This window comes from Natrix helvetica, assembly GCF_964273705.1.
Source record: "Natrix helvetica genome assembly, chromosome: 1".
NCBI lineage: Eukaryota > Metazoa > Chordata > Lepidosauria > Squamata > Natricidae > Natrix > Natrix helvetica.
In genome coordinates, this window is record NC_138548.1 from 239,810,741 (window position 1) to 239,827,053 (window position 16,313).

General features: G+C 43.0%; 1 protein-coding gene and 1 long non-coding RNA gene across 2 annotated transcripts in view; one reads left to right on the top strand and one right to left on the bottom strand.

The window, feature by feature from the left end:
* Positions 1-9,351, top strand: part of SLC38A10 (solute carrier family 38 member 10) — a 102,529-nt gene extending 93,178 nt beyond the window's left edge. Inside the window, exons 12-16 of the mRNA XM_081967392.1 lie at positions 392-559; positions 768-1,184; positions 2,136-2,237; positions 5,368-5,544; positions 5,940-9,351. Coding sequence (XP_081823518.1) covers positions 392-559; positions 768-1,184; positions 2,136-2,237; positions 5,368-5,544; positions 5,940-7,036 — 1,961 coding nt within the window. The 3' untranslated portion in view covers positions 7,037-9,351. The remainder of the gene's footprint in view (positions 1-391; positions 560-767; positions 1,185-2,135; positions 2,238-5,367; positions 5,545-5,939) is intronic.
* A 1,185-nt stretch (positions 9,352-10,536) lies between these two features.
* LOC309399518 lies at positions 10,537-16,207 on the bottom strand. Its single transcript, XR_014176537.1, has 2 exons — positions 15,888-16,207; positions 10,537-11,061 (listed from the first exon to the last, which is right to left on the bottom strand). It is a non-coding gene; the product is annotated as an uncharacterized lncRNA (long non-coding RNA).
* Positions 16,208-16,313: the final 106 nt, after the last annotated feature.

Sequence of the window (16,313 nt, forward strand, 5' to 3'; positions counted from 1 at the left end):
TAGGATTTCCTGCCTAGGCAGGGGGTTGGACTAGAAGACCTCCAAGGTCCTTTCAAACTCTGTTATGGTATTGTATTGATTAGTATCACTTCTTACACCTAAAGAGTCTCTTGCATTTGCTCTCAGACTCATTTTTCTCCTTTTCCTTGTGGAAGAAAATGGCAGCAAGGTAGTGTATAGAAGGGGAAGATGGCACGGGGTAAAAGGGAAGGTTGCCTCTTCCCAAGCATAACTGGTACCATCAAACTAACAATCCGTTTTCCACAGTAGTTGCCCTTTATTAAAACTGAACACAACAGAAGATATTATAGCCACAAGCGAGAAGGGGGAGCTTGTTTGTATGCCAGATGGGGAATTTGTTTCCTTAATCATTTCTAACCACGCTTTTCAGATCAAGACCCTGCAGTTCAAGAAGTGGCTGATAACCGTGACAGACCCAAATTGGTGAATGAGAAAGAAGAGGTGGAACAACCGCAGATCAAAGTCCCCATGGATGTGCCTAAGAGAGAAGACAAGGAGAAACCAAAGGAGGAGGTACAACTGGACCGGCCTGATCAAGGTAGCGTAGAATTAGAACTGGAAAGAGGCTGGAAATATTGAATTCAGAGAAGCAACAGATCCACAACTTGTTCCAATTTTCGGTTCCCATTTATTTGGTCAGAGATCACTGTAGACGTCACTTTATAAATATGTGTGAATTGTACTTCACCAAACGTGTTGCTTTCTGTGCCATTCTTGATTGAGAGCCTGTGTTTCTTTTCATGCAGGCATTGCACAACCTGTGGGAGAAGCCCATCGCCATGAGCCACCAGTGCCACGTGATGGGGTAGCAGTGGATGAGGGTCAGGACCGGGAGGAATCTGAACAGAATCGGCCACCAGCAGACAAGGATGTCCTAGTAGAGAACAATGCTGTGGTGGAGAAGGAAGACCTTAAAATTGTTCCTAAACAAGCCGATGAAGAGAATGGACAGAAAAAGCCAGAAGACCAGCCCATAAAAGACCCCAAGCCAGCGCCAGAGGGGGTGGCACACAAGGACGATCAGTCTCCTCACAGAGAGGGTGAGCTAGAGAAGCAGAATGAGAAGAGAGACAAGGCCCTGGGTGGGAAGAACGGTGCCAATTTGCAAGCAGCCGAACATGGCAAAGAAAGAGTAAAATCCATGGAGAAGGAAAATGAACCACGTATGTACTTTTCTCTGCTTCTTTTGGTTCCAGGGAAGTTTAATGTATTATTTGGTCTTCTGAGATTTAGCATTTATACACTTGACATAAATTATTACAGAAATTGATTTGTGCCACGGAACGCCTGGAAGAACTGCAAAGCCACACCCAGCCTAAACTGCTAAAGTCTGAGCTGGGCTTTTCAGGCATTTTTTCCCCCAAAATTCCTACTCCATATCGACCAGCCCTGTTCACAGCTGTTTCTTTGCCACAAGGCTTCTATCTTTTTTATTTACAACGTCTGCCTTGTGCCAGTGTTTCCTCCTTCATCCTAGCTTTTACTAAAAGAAAGAAGTCTACTTCTGCAATTAAAAAAAAAGGAGTGGATTTTATATCCCAAGAAAAATAACTATGAATTGCTTTGCTTGCACTTAAAAAAAAATACTTATGTGTAGGAAGAAATGTAAAATCTTATACCAATGAATTCCCAAGTTCCTGCTTGCCCTGACCTAAAAACCACAATTTTTCTTTGGTGGGGGTACCATGGAAGAGCCATTTCAGCCATTGTTTTGGGAAAGGGGTTGTGCTGAATTGTTGGCCATGGGAGATCCTGTGGCTTGGCTCTTGTGCAGTTCTTCCCTTCTTTGCTAAGCATCAGGTGCTGATGACCATTCTGGTCATTGGGGATTCAGGGCCAGATCTTGACAGGTGCCTCATTGCATAAGTGTCCCATTGCATTGCTCTCCAGGGCCGGGGCTTGCATTTTAATAGGCTTAGGCAGTTAGCAGTCGTCTCTTGCCAGCAGGCTATAACACTGTTAAATCTTTTTTTTTTTAATGACTTTTCCTTCGGCAATCAAGTTGGATAGAAACTGCAAAGAGAATGGAGGGGGTTGGGCAGGGACAGGGGCAGAGAACATCTGTCATTTTCTTTGCTCCACCCAGGAAATATCTGTGTATTTCTTCTTTTCAGAAGATAAAAAAGAGGTCGTTTCTTCAGAGAAGTTTGGTCCAGCCCAGACTGAGGCGAGAGAGGTTCGAAATGCAGAAGAGAAGTCTGAGAGCAAGCTCGAGGGTAAGCATTGTCCTTCCTCCACAGAGAGCAGATGTGTACACATATGCGCACGCGCACACACACACACACACACAAACTGAGGTTACCATCTGCTTCCCTGAAAGCCTTTGGTGTGCGGGTGTTATACTGTAGACGCCTAGGCCAAATTCTTTAATCGTACTATGAAGGGGGAACTAGATAAAAGCTAGACTGCAAGGCCAGGCAATCTTGCCTTGAGATAATCTCAGAAGGTGTAATGTGAGGCTACAAGCACCAAAGCACCAGTGCAATCCTGTCATGTTGGTGAAGGGCAAGTAAGCAGCTCTCGTAGAGTCATTTGCTTGTAACGGAGCCACAATCCATTTAAAACTACAGGTTCCCTCCCCCTAGTGCTAGTTGTTCCCGACTCTAGGGGGCGGTGCTCATCTCCTTTTCAAAGCCAAAGGGCCAGCACTGTCCAAAGACGTCTCCGTGGTCATGTGGCCGGCATGACTAAACGCCGAAGGTGCACAGAACACTGTTATCTTCCCACCAAAGGTGGTCCCTGTTTTTCTACTTGCATTTGTACATGCTTTCAAACTGCTAGGTTGGCAGAAGCTGGGACAAGTAACGGGAGCTCACTCCATTACGAGGCGCTAGGGATTTCTGATCGACAAGCTCCGTGTCTTCGTCACTGAGCCCCTAAAACTACAGCAGAGCCTCCTCAACCAGAGTCCCCAGTTCCTCAAAATAGTTGGGATTGTATTGGGGGTGCATCTGAATAGGCAATATTTTAAAACGGAGCAGTTTCTCTTCTTCTTTTTTTCTCTTTCTTTTCCCCCTCTTCAAAAGTCGGCAGCATTAGGAGAGTTGTTGGGCTTCAGAAGCTCTTCCCTTGTCAGTCAAAACGCAGTGCCTGCCAGTCTGACAACTTCAAAACATAACTTCAAAGCAGGCTCCTGTTAGACGCCCTCAGATTCTTGTTTTATATATACTGTATGACTGTGAAGGCCATAGCAGTAGTTTTCCTAAAAATAGTTTTGGTCTTGCCAGTTCTCTTGTGTTTTGAACACTCCTATATACATTTTGTTCAGCAATCCTCCAGGCATATGAAAATGATTTTCTCCCCTTGCCAGTCGCAATCTCCTGATTTCCCTAGACTGTTTGCCAATGGGGTTAATGCTAAGACAAACTGATTATTACCCTATATCCCTTTTCTCTCATCTGCACCCCTCCCGGCAATTAACTTTACATTAATTTCTTCCCCATTGTCTCGATAAATTTAATGTGTTTATAAGTTGCTAGCAAGAGATTGCCAGGTTGCTGATATATAACTGGTTGTTCCAAAATCCATTTGCTTGTTCTGGAAGAGAATAGTTCTTTCTGAACTGTCTTGTGGGGCCCAAAACTGTTCTGAGCCTAGTAAGGCCTATGATGTTCAGTGGAGCAGCCCTTGAATTCTAAAGTAAGCATTTCTTATTTAGTTTTAGTGTAGGTAACAACCAGGGCTCTTCCAGTGGGTTGTAAGAACTCTTGGATGCATTGTATCTTATGCGTGGAGTAAGAATGAAGTGGCTGTGAACTCTGAGGAGAAAAGAAAGATTAAAAAAGAAGCAGATGCCCCTGTAGTAAAGAGAAAAAGCTGCATTTAAAAGATGCGAAAACCTGATGAAAGCAAGAGGGCAACTTTCCCCCAAATGATGCTGGAGTGATAGTTCCTAGAATTCCTAGCCTTTTGTGTTTTTCCGATGCCTTCAAGATCCCACCTGTTTCCTGTTTAAAATGCAGTCTTTTCGGCAAGGAGTTTCCACACCTGTTTCCACTCTGATTCAGGTGACTCGGGATACAGACGAACCTCCAAATGGCCCCAAGGAGTTTCAGAGTGCTAACAACCAACTCTCAGAGTGCTAAGGATACAAATCCTTCCATTCCCCACCAGTTAAAACCAAAGAAGCTTCTTGGATGAGAAGCAAAAAGTTTTCCAAGGGGAAAAAACAAACAAGAATGGCCATTCGTCTCTTTTTGGTGTGTGTGTGTGGGGGGGGGGGGGAGGAAGCACCTTTGGGACAACCATGACCTGGACGATTGAGTATCTCCATAGACATTTTGCCTTCAAGACAGTTTTGATTTGTGCCACACCTGGAAACCTCCATGTAGTTTTCTTGGCAACTTTTTGGGAAGCGGCTTGCCTTCTTCCTAAGGCTGAGAGAGAGAGACTGGCCCAAGGTCACTCAGCTGGTTTTGTGCCTAAAGCAGGATTCACACTTTTCTGGCTTCCAGGATGATTCTCCCCTTTCATCATGGTTAGTGAGAATTCTAGGAGCTGTGATCCTAACTCATGGAGGACAGCAATTTGGGGGAAAGCTGCTGTATAGAAAGCTGCTTAGGATATTTATATATGTTCTCACTTGCTTCCTCTGAAACAGCAGTGACCACATTATCTAAGAATGGAAAATTGCTCTAAATAATACCCAAGTGAAACAGGAAATATTCCTAGACTGCTTGGGAGGGCAAGACTGTCCCTTTTAAGTCTACTTCTTTCCCTATTCTTGCTTTACTTTTTAATAAATCAGAACAGATACTAAAAAGTAACATTATAAAATAACAAAAAGAAAAAAAAAATGACACCATACTGTAATAATGAAACGTAGGGCTCCCCATGCCTCTATAGATGTGGGTGTCATTATAACCGTATAGGAACGTTTTACTTAAAGGCATATTTCTTTCTAAGCCCAATTCTTTTGACTATGTGACTGTGAGAATCCTTTGTTTTTAAATTCCCACTTTGCCGGTTTTTACTTTGCATCATGCCAGGATGTGTAGTTTTCTGGGATTATTACTTGATTTCCCTTTGGGACAAGAGTTCCTTTTTTGCTTATTTGCCTAGTATGCAGTTGATCTTCATGGCGTCGTTCAAGACGAATCAGGAATGCCATAATAATTATCCTTTCTAGCCACCTTTCTAGAAGGTGATTGAGAAATCCGATTTCTTGAGGCCCGTGCTTAAGAATGAGCGTGTTACCTCTAGATTAAAGAAGCACAGTGTATATGCAAATGTGGCAGAGACCATAATAAGCACCAGGGTGTGTGTGTGTGTGCTTCCTGATTTTTCTCCTTGAAGATCCCATGGATAGATTCCTTCTAGCCTCAGTTTCTTCCTCCCCCCCCCCAGGAGATGAGGAGAAGCAGCTGGACCATGCCGTCCTGTTGCAAGTGATAAAGGAACAGCAGGTTCAGCAAAAGCAACTCTTAGATCAGCAGGCAAAATTGTTAGCAGTGATTGAGGAACAACACAAAGAGATCCACCAGCAAAGGCAAGAGGACGGAGGCGAGGAAAAGCCAAAGCAAGGTAAACCCCCCCCACCCCACCCCCAATACATAAGTATTGTAGAAAGTTGCTTGTGGAGCTGTTACAAAATCTGCTCAGAGAAATATCCCTTCTCCAGTGCCCTCTCCAAGCAATAGATTAAAGGCTCTGTTTCTCCACACATCCCAGCCCTTGTTTCAAAACTATAGGAAGACTATAAACTATAAAACAGAAGGTACCGCTTAAGACACATGCTTACATCTTATTTATAATTTCACAATTAATGCAGTAATTTTGGCAGTCAGATGTAGTGGGGAGGGTACTGAGTGACTCTCCAAAGGCTCTGGGTAAACTGTTTTGTTGGTGATAAAAGAGTTTTCTAGCTTGCTAAATTGTGTATACAGTAACAGAGAGCTCTCCACTTCTCTTTGCAATAGAAATCCAGCTGGAACATGGCCTTGGTTTGATCAAGGGTAAAGAGAGAGATCACCTTGACAACAAAATTGAAAATGCTCCCAAGAATATACCAAGCGAAAACCTGGGTCATCCTTTGCATCTGCCAGAGAACCAGCCCCAAGATCCTGAGGAAATTAAAAGGCAGGAGGACACTGGTCCAGGAGACTTAAAGCCTATACGAAACAAGTTAACTGAAATTCCTCCTAAAAATCTTATGGCTCAAATAAACGATGAGAAAATCGTACAACACCAAGCTAATGCAAACCACAAAGAGAAGTTGGAGCCAGTCAGGAGTGATTCACAGATAGCTAGGCCTGATGGACCCCACCAGGAAAAGCAAGCCAAGTCTGAAGATTTGATAGGACAGAAAATTCAAGGGGCAGACAACGTTGAGAAGAGAAAAGAGGCTGTGAAAAGGGCTGAAAGCCAAAGAGAGAGACCAGAGGTAGCCAACATCCATGGTGTTGAGGGAAAGGCTCCTCGTAGAGCTTCTGACAGCGAGTCCCTTGCCAAGGAGGTCAAAAAAGACTTCCATGATCCAGACGTTCCACTTAAACCAAAGATTGATGATAACATACCAGGGAAATTGGAGGTCCAGGAAACTGTGAAAGGTGGGGGAAGACAGAGCTTACCTTTGGACCAGGTTGACAGATTACAGGGCCAAGGGGCCAAGAGTAAAGAGAGGACGGCCACTGGAGCTCATCATCCACAGTTGAGTAATGCCAATGATCAAGGGCATGATTCAAAGAGAGAGCAAAGGATCCCAGAGAGCTTGCAAGAAGCTGACAGTGACCATATCTTACAGGCAGACGTAATTAGGCCCGAGTCCAGGGATTATGAAAAGGCCAAACCCAACAGAGATCTCAAGCTACAAGCGGACCTGGACCTGCGCCGCAAAAGGCGAGATCTGGAAGAAGAGGTGGGAGGTGTAATATTTGGACTTAACCCCGTCCCAGATGTGAAAGTCAATGACCTCCGTGGTGCATTAGACACTAGGTTCAATCAGGCAGAAGGGGCCCAGCAAGCCCTTCACAGCCGACAGATTAAACAGATACCAGTGGGTGAAGAGGAGGCGTGAAAGTCTCCGCACTCTGAGGAAACGTAGGAATCTACCAGCTGCTTAAAGGTGTCTGTTACGTGGCTAACTGCCATTGGTGTTTAACCGTTGGCAACCCAGGTCAACTGGCTCCATCTGAACTGAACTCCGGTGACTGAGCAATGTTCGCTCTGGGGGAAAGAGGAATTCCCATGCTGCCAGCCAATTTCATTCTTCAAAATGGTCTCGCCTCACGCTGCTGGTAGCTTGTGTGCAAAACCCAAGGTCATCTATTTTCTGGGTTCCAAAACTCTTTTACGCTCGCCATCTTTCCAAAGAAGCATGTACGTTTTTAATTCGTTTAATTTCTGTGTCTAGGATTAGTCTGTTGCCTTATCTGTTATTTTATCTTGTTGGAAAATCCCTTTTATCAGGTATGTGGACGTTACCCTCCCTTAAATTAATGTTTGGAAATTTGTGTTCTGCCGTTTGCTAAATGGGTTGATTTGGCTTTTGGAAATGGTTTTAAGAAGATGAAAGTAGTTCTGTAAACGTCTGAAAAGAGAGCATCTCTTCAAAGATAAATTCTTAATATGGACTTGATTGCTAACAAGTGCATTTTGACAGCGACTTACAAACTACTCTGATCTTCAACCAGGTCCAGTATTAGCAATAATAAAAGTAACCTATTTTTTTTCATTTTTGATCAAAATATGTCTTTTTAAAAAACATACCTGTCTTAAGTGCATTATGAAACCATAAGCTTTGCAAGATGCTTAACTGAAATTATTTCAAGGGGGCGCTATCAGAGTAGGCCATCTACCTCTTCCCTCCATTTTATGAATGCATATAGGGTAACTTAAAGCTTGTCCCCCTATATCCCTACTTTTTCAGGAGACTCTCGTATGTGAAATCTGTTAGTCGTGTCCTAGAATTGGCAAGCTTCGACATTTGAACACAATTGATTTGTTTTAGGTGTCCTTAACAGTCCCAAAGATTGTGTTAACAAATGATACACCAAATTTAAGCTCTTGACATTTGATTGTCACTAATATCCAAGGATATTTGGAATTTGGCCAGAAACAGTTAATTATCGAAGTCAGTTATCAGTTTATATTCCTAGAACAAGAAGGGAAAGTTAAAGTGGATGTTGCTTCTCGAGTGTAGCTTGGCCTGCAACATGAAACTGAGATTGGGGGACAGGTGTGAGGGCAATGCCATTGTCGTATCTTTTCTGTCAAGGGTATTTGCTGTATTTCCATTCAGGGAGACAGAAATGTGGCTGGTACCACTTGTTGCAAGGGGCATTTTTCCTTGTTACATTGTTACTCTAATAACTTTTCCTCGGGCATCTTATTGGTCCTGTCTGACCATCATATTAAACTGTGATTTTAGGTGATTGTAATAAAGTAGAAAGGGCCTTCAGTTTACCTAATCCCCTCCCAAGCCTCCTCCATCAAAGGCCACATGGTGTTTGAAGCCTGAGCTTCTGTTTGGTCAATTTAATTTCCCCCAAAAATTATAGTCTTTGTGTATCAAACTATGGTTAGCGCTGTCATGGCTCAGTGGAAGTGATGGCTAAATGAAAACGAGAGATTTCAAATTCTTTGCAAGCCATATTTGAGAATGATATGTACGTGGTGGATTCATTATCATCGTGCTAAACCAGGAATAGCCAAGCTGTTTTAGTCATTTTGGACTACAAAACCCATAGACTCAATCAGCATGACCAATTATTACAGGTGTTATAGTCCAAAAAAGCTGGCAAGACATCAGTTCGTTTATTGCTGGGTTTAGAGCAAGGTTTCCTAACCCAAAATCCCCAGATGTTTTGCTGTTCTGAGTTGGCTGGGCATCTTGGAATTAAAGAGGCCAGAGAGGGGGAGTTGGTGTTGGTTGGGGAAAGACAGATTTAGTATGACATTCCACACGACCATTCAACAGAGCTGCCCAAAGCACAATTACGATAGTTTGTGGTTGGATCGCTGTTAACTTCAGTATGTAAATATTTATTTTATTATTTTTTTTGTAAATATCAGCCAAATTGCTTTAATACGTGGGGTTATGAACGCCCTGTCATGGTTTCTCTGGCCACAGTGTGACTGCTATAATTGAAGGACCAAAGATACTTCTGGCATTCCTCCATAGAACGACTCAAGTTTTTTTTTTAAACAATCCCATCTCCAAGCAATTACAAAGAAAGACACAAGATGGAAGGCGGCAGCCCTGGATTTCATCTGGAATTCCTCACTTGCTGCCACAGCAAAATGTCCAATTTGCAGTGTTGTACAATGACCAGTCCCAGGGATTATAGCTAACCTGCACAAATCAATAATAAAAAAACCTGAAGCATTTTACCAGAGCCTCTTTTTTTCTTATTGGAAATAGCTGGTTTACATAACACAGGACACCAAGACTGCTCAGTTGCAGACAATATACACAGTTGAGGAAATACCTATTGATCCCGATGCATTTTCTAGCTTTTACACGCAAGTTTGATTTTGGATCCATCAACAAAACTCACTATTAGCTTCAAGTAATATTATTAATCATTCTCATGAAAACGACTGTACTTGTTCCCAGCCAGAGTACAATCCAATTATTTTCTAAGACATGATCATAATGAATTGACAGATTTATAAAAGATACCAATATATGATATTTAATACCGTGTTTCTCTGAAAATAAGACAGGGTCTTATTTTCTTTTGAATCCCAAAATAAGCGCTTGGCCTTATTTTCGGGGAGGGCTTATTTTAGCGCATGTGCTCAAAAGCCCAGTTGGGCTTATTATCTGGGGAGGTCTTATTTTCAGCAAAACAGGGTACTTTCATAAACTTTTCCCCCGCATGGGCAGTGTTCCCCAACTTCCCCAGGAATTGACCAATGAACCAGCTTGTTGCCTGAGCCTGACATGAGACGAGAGTGACTGGCCCAAGATCAGCCAGCTGGTTTTCATGTCTAAGGCAGGACTAGAATTCAGAGTTTCTAGCTTTCTAGTCTGGGGCCTTAATCACTAGACCAAACTGCTTCCATGTAATATTTTCACAAACATTCATTCATACAAAGATAAAATTTGTGTTTTGTGACCAAAGTTGCGTTCTAGAAATACACTTAGTTGATATTTGTCTCTAGATCTGATCAGAGTCCAACAAATCCCTTAGGAGTTTTAGAAATTCTGGAACCTTGGAGGCCTAGTGTTCCTAGCCAACCAAGAGGTACAGTTCTGTCCCAATCTTCATGTTGTTACTAGTCAGATTTTGAGCTGTTCCGTGGAACCTTGGCACATATATGCAAACACATTTTGGTCCTTAGGCAATTTCACTGATTAGATTTTTTTCCCCAAAGCTTTAGTGAGGAAATTCATATTCCGAAGGGAAATCAAATATTCAAAGTTGCAAATATCAGGATTTTTTATATACCATAACTGGATATTTTTGGGTAAATGACCAATGACTGTTAGGGAGTTGGCCACGCTGGGCTTTCTTTGCCCCAGATTTTCAGGAGCTGGAATTAGCAATATAAAGTAGCTTAAGCAAGATCTACAGGAGTATCTTATTTTATTCCTGTAAATAAGAAGGGAATTAGTAAATCCTCAGGGCAAAATTGGTACAAGTAGCTAATTTAACAGACATTCCACTGATAGGAAAAGGCCGCTGGTATATTAATGTCATATTTTACCAAAAGAAACCTGACATATTTGCTAATAGAAACTAACATTACAAAAAACTGAATTAAATAGTATTTATATATTTTCTGGCTTTATACTTCTCGGCCTTGATCTTTGCCTCTTGCCACTCTGAAAAATTATACCACCCATCCCATGTTTAAATTAAAACCCACACACACTGAGTTTTACATTTAAAAAAAAGTTTCCCAGAATGTGCTTACAGTACACACATGGATAAATTGAAAAGCCATTAGCTCTTGGCACATTGGGAAATATTCCATTTCTGGACCTCAATATAACGACAGATGGAAAAGTTCTTTACTCTTCTGGGCTGAAAACAACTATAAATCCCAGATTTGCCATCAGTATCCATTTCAAGTCTTTACATTCTTTTTTGCCTGCAAAGAAAGATCAGGAAAGAATATTAAGAATTATGTAAATATATTCATATCAATATATCCTGTAGCATAAGGCCAATGAGATTTTGAAATGGATCAGTTGTCTGCTATCATTCTTATAACAGTCAATTAACATGCAAAGCAAATATGGTACAGGTAGTCCTTGACTTACAACCATTCATTTAATGACCGTTCTAAGTTATAATGGCATTGGAAAAAAGCAGCTTCTGACCAGTTTCCACACTTAGAATCGTTGCAGCGTCCCCCTAGTCATGTGATCAAAATTGGAGCACTTGGCAACTGGCATGTATATATGACAGTTGCAGTGTCCCGGGGTCATGTAACCTTCCCAGCTGGCTTCCGACAAGCAAAGTCAATGGGGGGGGGGAATCAGATTCATTTAACAACTGCAGTGATTTGCTTAACAATCATGGCAAAAAAAAATGTTGCCAAATGGGAGCAACTCACTTAAAAACTGTCATGCTTAGCAATGGTGGTTATAGGTCACAGACTACCTCTATATCTAAATATATAGATTCTCTTAACTTCCATATTAAGAGAGGTACGCTTGTCCCAAAGAAAATCACAGGTGTTTTTTTTTTTTATCATAGTAGTTTCTTTCAGAAGTTTCTTTGGCCAAACTAAGCCCATGATGGCAAATCTATGGGACGCGTGCCACAGGTGGCAAGCACATCCCTCTGCGGGCACTGCAGCTATTGCCCCAGCCCAGCTCCACCACACATGCGCGTGCGCCTCCCACTGGCCAGCTGGTCTTCAGGTCTCTGCCGAGGGGCGCATGTGGGGGATACACATGTACATGCACGGGGCGGGGTGCATGCATGGGGGGGCACTTGCATTGCATTTTGGGGCCTCATGCAGCGCCCCCGTGTTCCGTTTTGGCTTCCAGGTTGGTGCAGGAGGCATTGCAGGCCCAAAACGGGGCACGGGGCACCACGCCCCCCCCCCCCGCACCCTGTTTTGGCCTGGAAAGCCTCCTGCACCAACCTGGAAGCCAAAAATGGGCAAGGATATGTGTGGCTCATACATGGGGGAGCGCGGGGGTGTCACGCATGCATGTGTGGAGGCGTGGTACATGCATGGGAGCGTCGCACATGCATTGCATTGTGGGTGCAGGCTCGCTTTTGGCAAGTGACGACAAAAAGGTCAGCCGTCACTGAACTAAGCTACAATGAAATGAACAAAATCCCATGATAGCTCCAGTAAATTTCAGATAAGTTCACATGATTCTGTTGTGTAATATGGTTTTCTAGCAGCAGGACTGATTAGCAGACCTCTTACCAACCCTTGAATTTAAAATACAGGCAGCCCTTGAATTACTGACGGCTCACTTAATGACTGTTTGAAGTTGCACTGGCACTGAAAAAAAGTGACTTGACTGTTTTTAACCTTTACGACCATTGCAGCCTCCCCATGGTCACATGATTAAAATCTGGATGCGTAGCAACTGACATGTATTTATGACGATCGCAGTCTCCCGGGGTCATGTGATCCCCTTTTGCGACCTTCTGACAAGCAAAGTCAATGGGGAGCCAGGTTCACCGTGTAACTAACTTAACATCTGCTGTGCTTCACTTAACAACTGTGGCAAGAAAAGTCAATAAATGGGTCAATTATGGTCGTAATCCAAGGACTATCTGCATAAACAGATGCCTTCTTACAAGTATGAAGTTTTTGGACACACTACAGCCTAAAAGCTGTAAAAATGTACAACAGACAAGAAAGAACAATTCAGTGTGGTAATCCTAAAAGAAAAGAAAAGTTCTAGAGCTGCTGATGTCATTTACTACTGAACTTCCTTTCAATTTGTAGGTGCTGTAAATTCTTTGCAGCAAGACTGAACTTCTCTTTAAAAAGGGGGGGAGGGGGGAATGGAGAGAACTTTAATGTCCTATGCCTGTAAACTAGGATTGTTTCCATGATTTCTTGATCAGCATTCTACATTTCCAGCAACCAAAAATAGAAAAGAGGACAACAGCACATTTTTATTGTATATTTATATACCTCCGTATTTATAGCATGTTTTGTTCCTAACCAGATCCCAAATGAAAAGTTAACCCTGTGAAATGAAAAACAAAAGGCAAACAACTCACAGCCTCTGTGAAGCAATCCATCAGCATTGCAAATTCCTTGGCACACACATCCTTTTTCAAGTTTCCATGTTCGGTAGTATTGGACGCAATACATTTGCCATAAACTGAGGCCTGCAAATATCAGCTCTAATTAGATGCAGACTGCAAGGGACATTAAAACTTTGGTAGACCCTAAGCAAGTTTTATCTTTTTAGGCCTTTACTGCAGTAATAATCCAGGTGCTTAAGAGTACAAAGGTATAACCAGAGACCTATATTCTTCAGCAAGTTACAAGCAGTTAGTGAAGTAAGTAGATATGTAATAAATATTATCTCAATTTTAGGATATGTGGAATTTTATTTTACTGTTACTTTTCACATGTCCTGGTTTTGGGGTTTTTTTGTTTGTAGCTTAAAATATGTTCATAAACAACAAAGATTTAGTAGTCCTTAGGCACTGTGTTTATGAGATACCATGGACATAATAATGTACTATTCTTGTATGGGTATGTATTTGGCTTTTCCAATTTGTTCCACTTTGACTTTTAAGCCACCTAGAGATTTCTAACCTCTGCCAAACTTTACTCAAAGGAATAGGATTAACTCATACTGTTCTGTCTTACAAGACAATTTAACCTGATAGGAGGAAACGTTCCCCAGCACAGCAAAGGGAAATGCTGTACTGCTCTTCCTTTAAAAAAATGGAATACATACAAATACAGGCCTGCGTGCCCACAGTTCAGAAAGGGACAGGATCCTGAACAGATAGCAGTCACATCTTTCTCGCTCTGTGTCTTTCTTTCTGACATTTATTTATTTCCTTACTTTGGGGACTTATTATATGGCTGCCTCACATAATGACTTCAGGCAACTCACAATCCATAAAAACACTGATAAAACAAAAGTACCTCTCCCTTCAGGTTCCCGACCAAAAGAGCCTCCCAATTCAACCCCATCTTGGTCCAACTGTCACAGCAATAGTAAGCTCTTCATGACCCTCTGGAAGGCTAAAAGGATGGGAATATCTCATATAGGAGGCTATTCCAATGTAGTGGCCTCTGAGGTGTATCTTTGAGGGCCCATCAACTGACAACATTTAAGAGAGGGAATCTAGAATGGATCTATCTATCTATCATCTATCAATCAATTTATCCTAGTAAGATGGGCAGCGAGAAGCAGTTCTGCCAATCATCCAGCTTTGGTCCATATACAGGGTATTAAAGATGATGATAACCAGCACTTTAAATTGCATCCAGAAAGTAACTGGGAGCTACTGCAGATCACACAACCGTGGTGTTAATCAGATGCAGGGCACCTTAAACTGTGTGCCCCTGCATTCTGAACCAGTTGCAACTTCCAAATGGTCTTCATGTGCAGCCCCATATAAAGTGTGTTGAAGTTATCCAAATGGGAAGTGACTAAAGTATGAGCGGGTCAGTGGTGGGTTCCTACCAGCGTTACTACCAGTTCGGTGAGCGAGCGAGCGCGTGCGCAATTAAACGAAAAATACTGAGAAAAAATGGAAAACAAGTGAGGAGCAGCAATTCAAGCTGCTGCCCCGGATCAGCTCGGCTTCAGAAGCTGAAATAAAGGTAAGTATAACCAGGGGCGGGTGAGCAGGCCCACTTTCAAGGGAACAGAAAACTGGTTCGCTCTCTGCTTGAAGGCAGCACTACCGGTTCAGGAGAACGGATCCGAAACGGTAGGAACCCACCACTAGATTAATTTGTGCAAAGTCCTCCCCCTCCAGCACAGCTGCCACCTGCTCTTCCAGGAGGGCCCCTAAATGTCAGAAATGTCAACTCTGGTTCAGTGGGTCAAGGTGGAGGAACACAAAGACCCACAACCCTTCTGTCTTGCTAGGGTCAAGTTGCAGTCCTTCCCATCCAGGACCTTACAGCTTCTAGGGCACTGAGCTACCCTCTGAACAGCCTCACTTGCCTAGCATGGAAGAGAAGAATTGTGTATGAACAGCATATTGATGCTCCCAAGCCTCATGCAGCTTAAATCTATAAGTCAATGTTTTTCAAACTTGTCAACAAACATTCTCCTTTATTGGTTAAACTTGTCAAATTTTAAGATGTGTGGGCTTCAACTCCCAGAATTCTCTGGACATTATGGGAAATTATGGGGCTCCATAGCTGGAGAATTCTGGGAGCTGAAGTCCACGTCTCAAAAGGTGACAAGTTTGAAAAACACTGGGATGTTTAAATAGGTGATCAACACTACCTAAAACTCTTTACTCCTTCCCGCCAGGAAGAGCACAACTAATCTAGCTTCCCTTTCCTATATTACTGTTGCTGTTGTTATTATTGATCATCGCAGAGTCAGCCAGATGTTCAGACTGGGTTTGGCATGTTTGTTTACCTATCAACTGGTTAGGACCTGGGATAGGCTGATTTGGACTTTTGACGGTGTTACAGGATGAATACTATTATTATTAATGATTATTATCATTACATTATTATTATTATCTCTTGTTCATTAAACATGAAACTCAGTCAACTGAACATTTAAAAATGCGTCACAAATACCATTGACTGGTGCTAATGGTTGATACGGGTTGCTGCCAGCATCCAAGTACCTTCTTAAAATAGTATATTATTATTAATTATCATCATCATCATCATCATCGAACAGATTTTCTCCAGGACGGCTTCCCCTAAATGCTGGGTGAGTGGGATGAGGTGACGCGGATACTGCTGCCCCTGCAACCTGTCCCTTCCGGACCCCCTACCTGCTCCCCACAACTCGCCAGCAGCTCAGGGAAGCGCTGCATCCTCGCTCGGACGCGTTCCCAGACTGCTCGACTGGACATAACCGGAAAAGTAAAAGCCAGCCTTCCCAGCTATCGGCTAGACGCGGCCATAACTAGGCCCCGAAGCAGCTTCTTTCAAGAAGCAGCGCTTTTTCAACCGCCCTTCGCCTCTCCACCGTCGGCCTGGAGCCGAGCCTTAAACCCGACCCCGCTTTCCTGCAGGGGGAACGGCTCCACGCTCCCTCTCCTCTGATTGGGTCCCGTTCTGCGCCAGAAGCTTCCGATTGGGCGAGAAATGGAAGGCCGCGGGATCGTGGCTCTCGCCGTTCGCTGGCGGCGTCTGATGACGACAGAGGCAGCTGTTTGCCGAAGCATGTGATTGGCTGGATCGGGATAGGGTCGCCA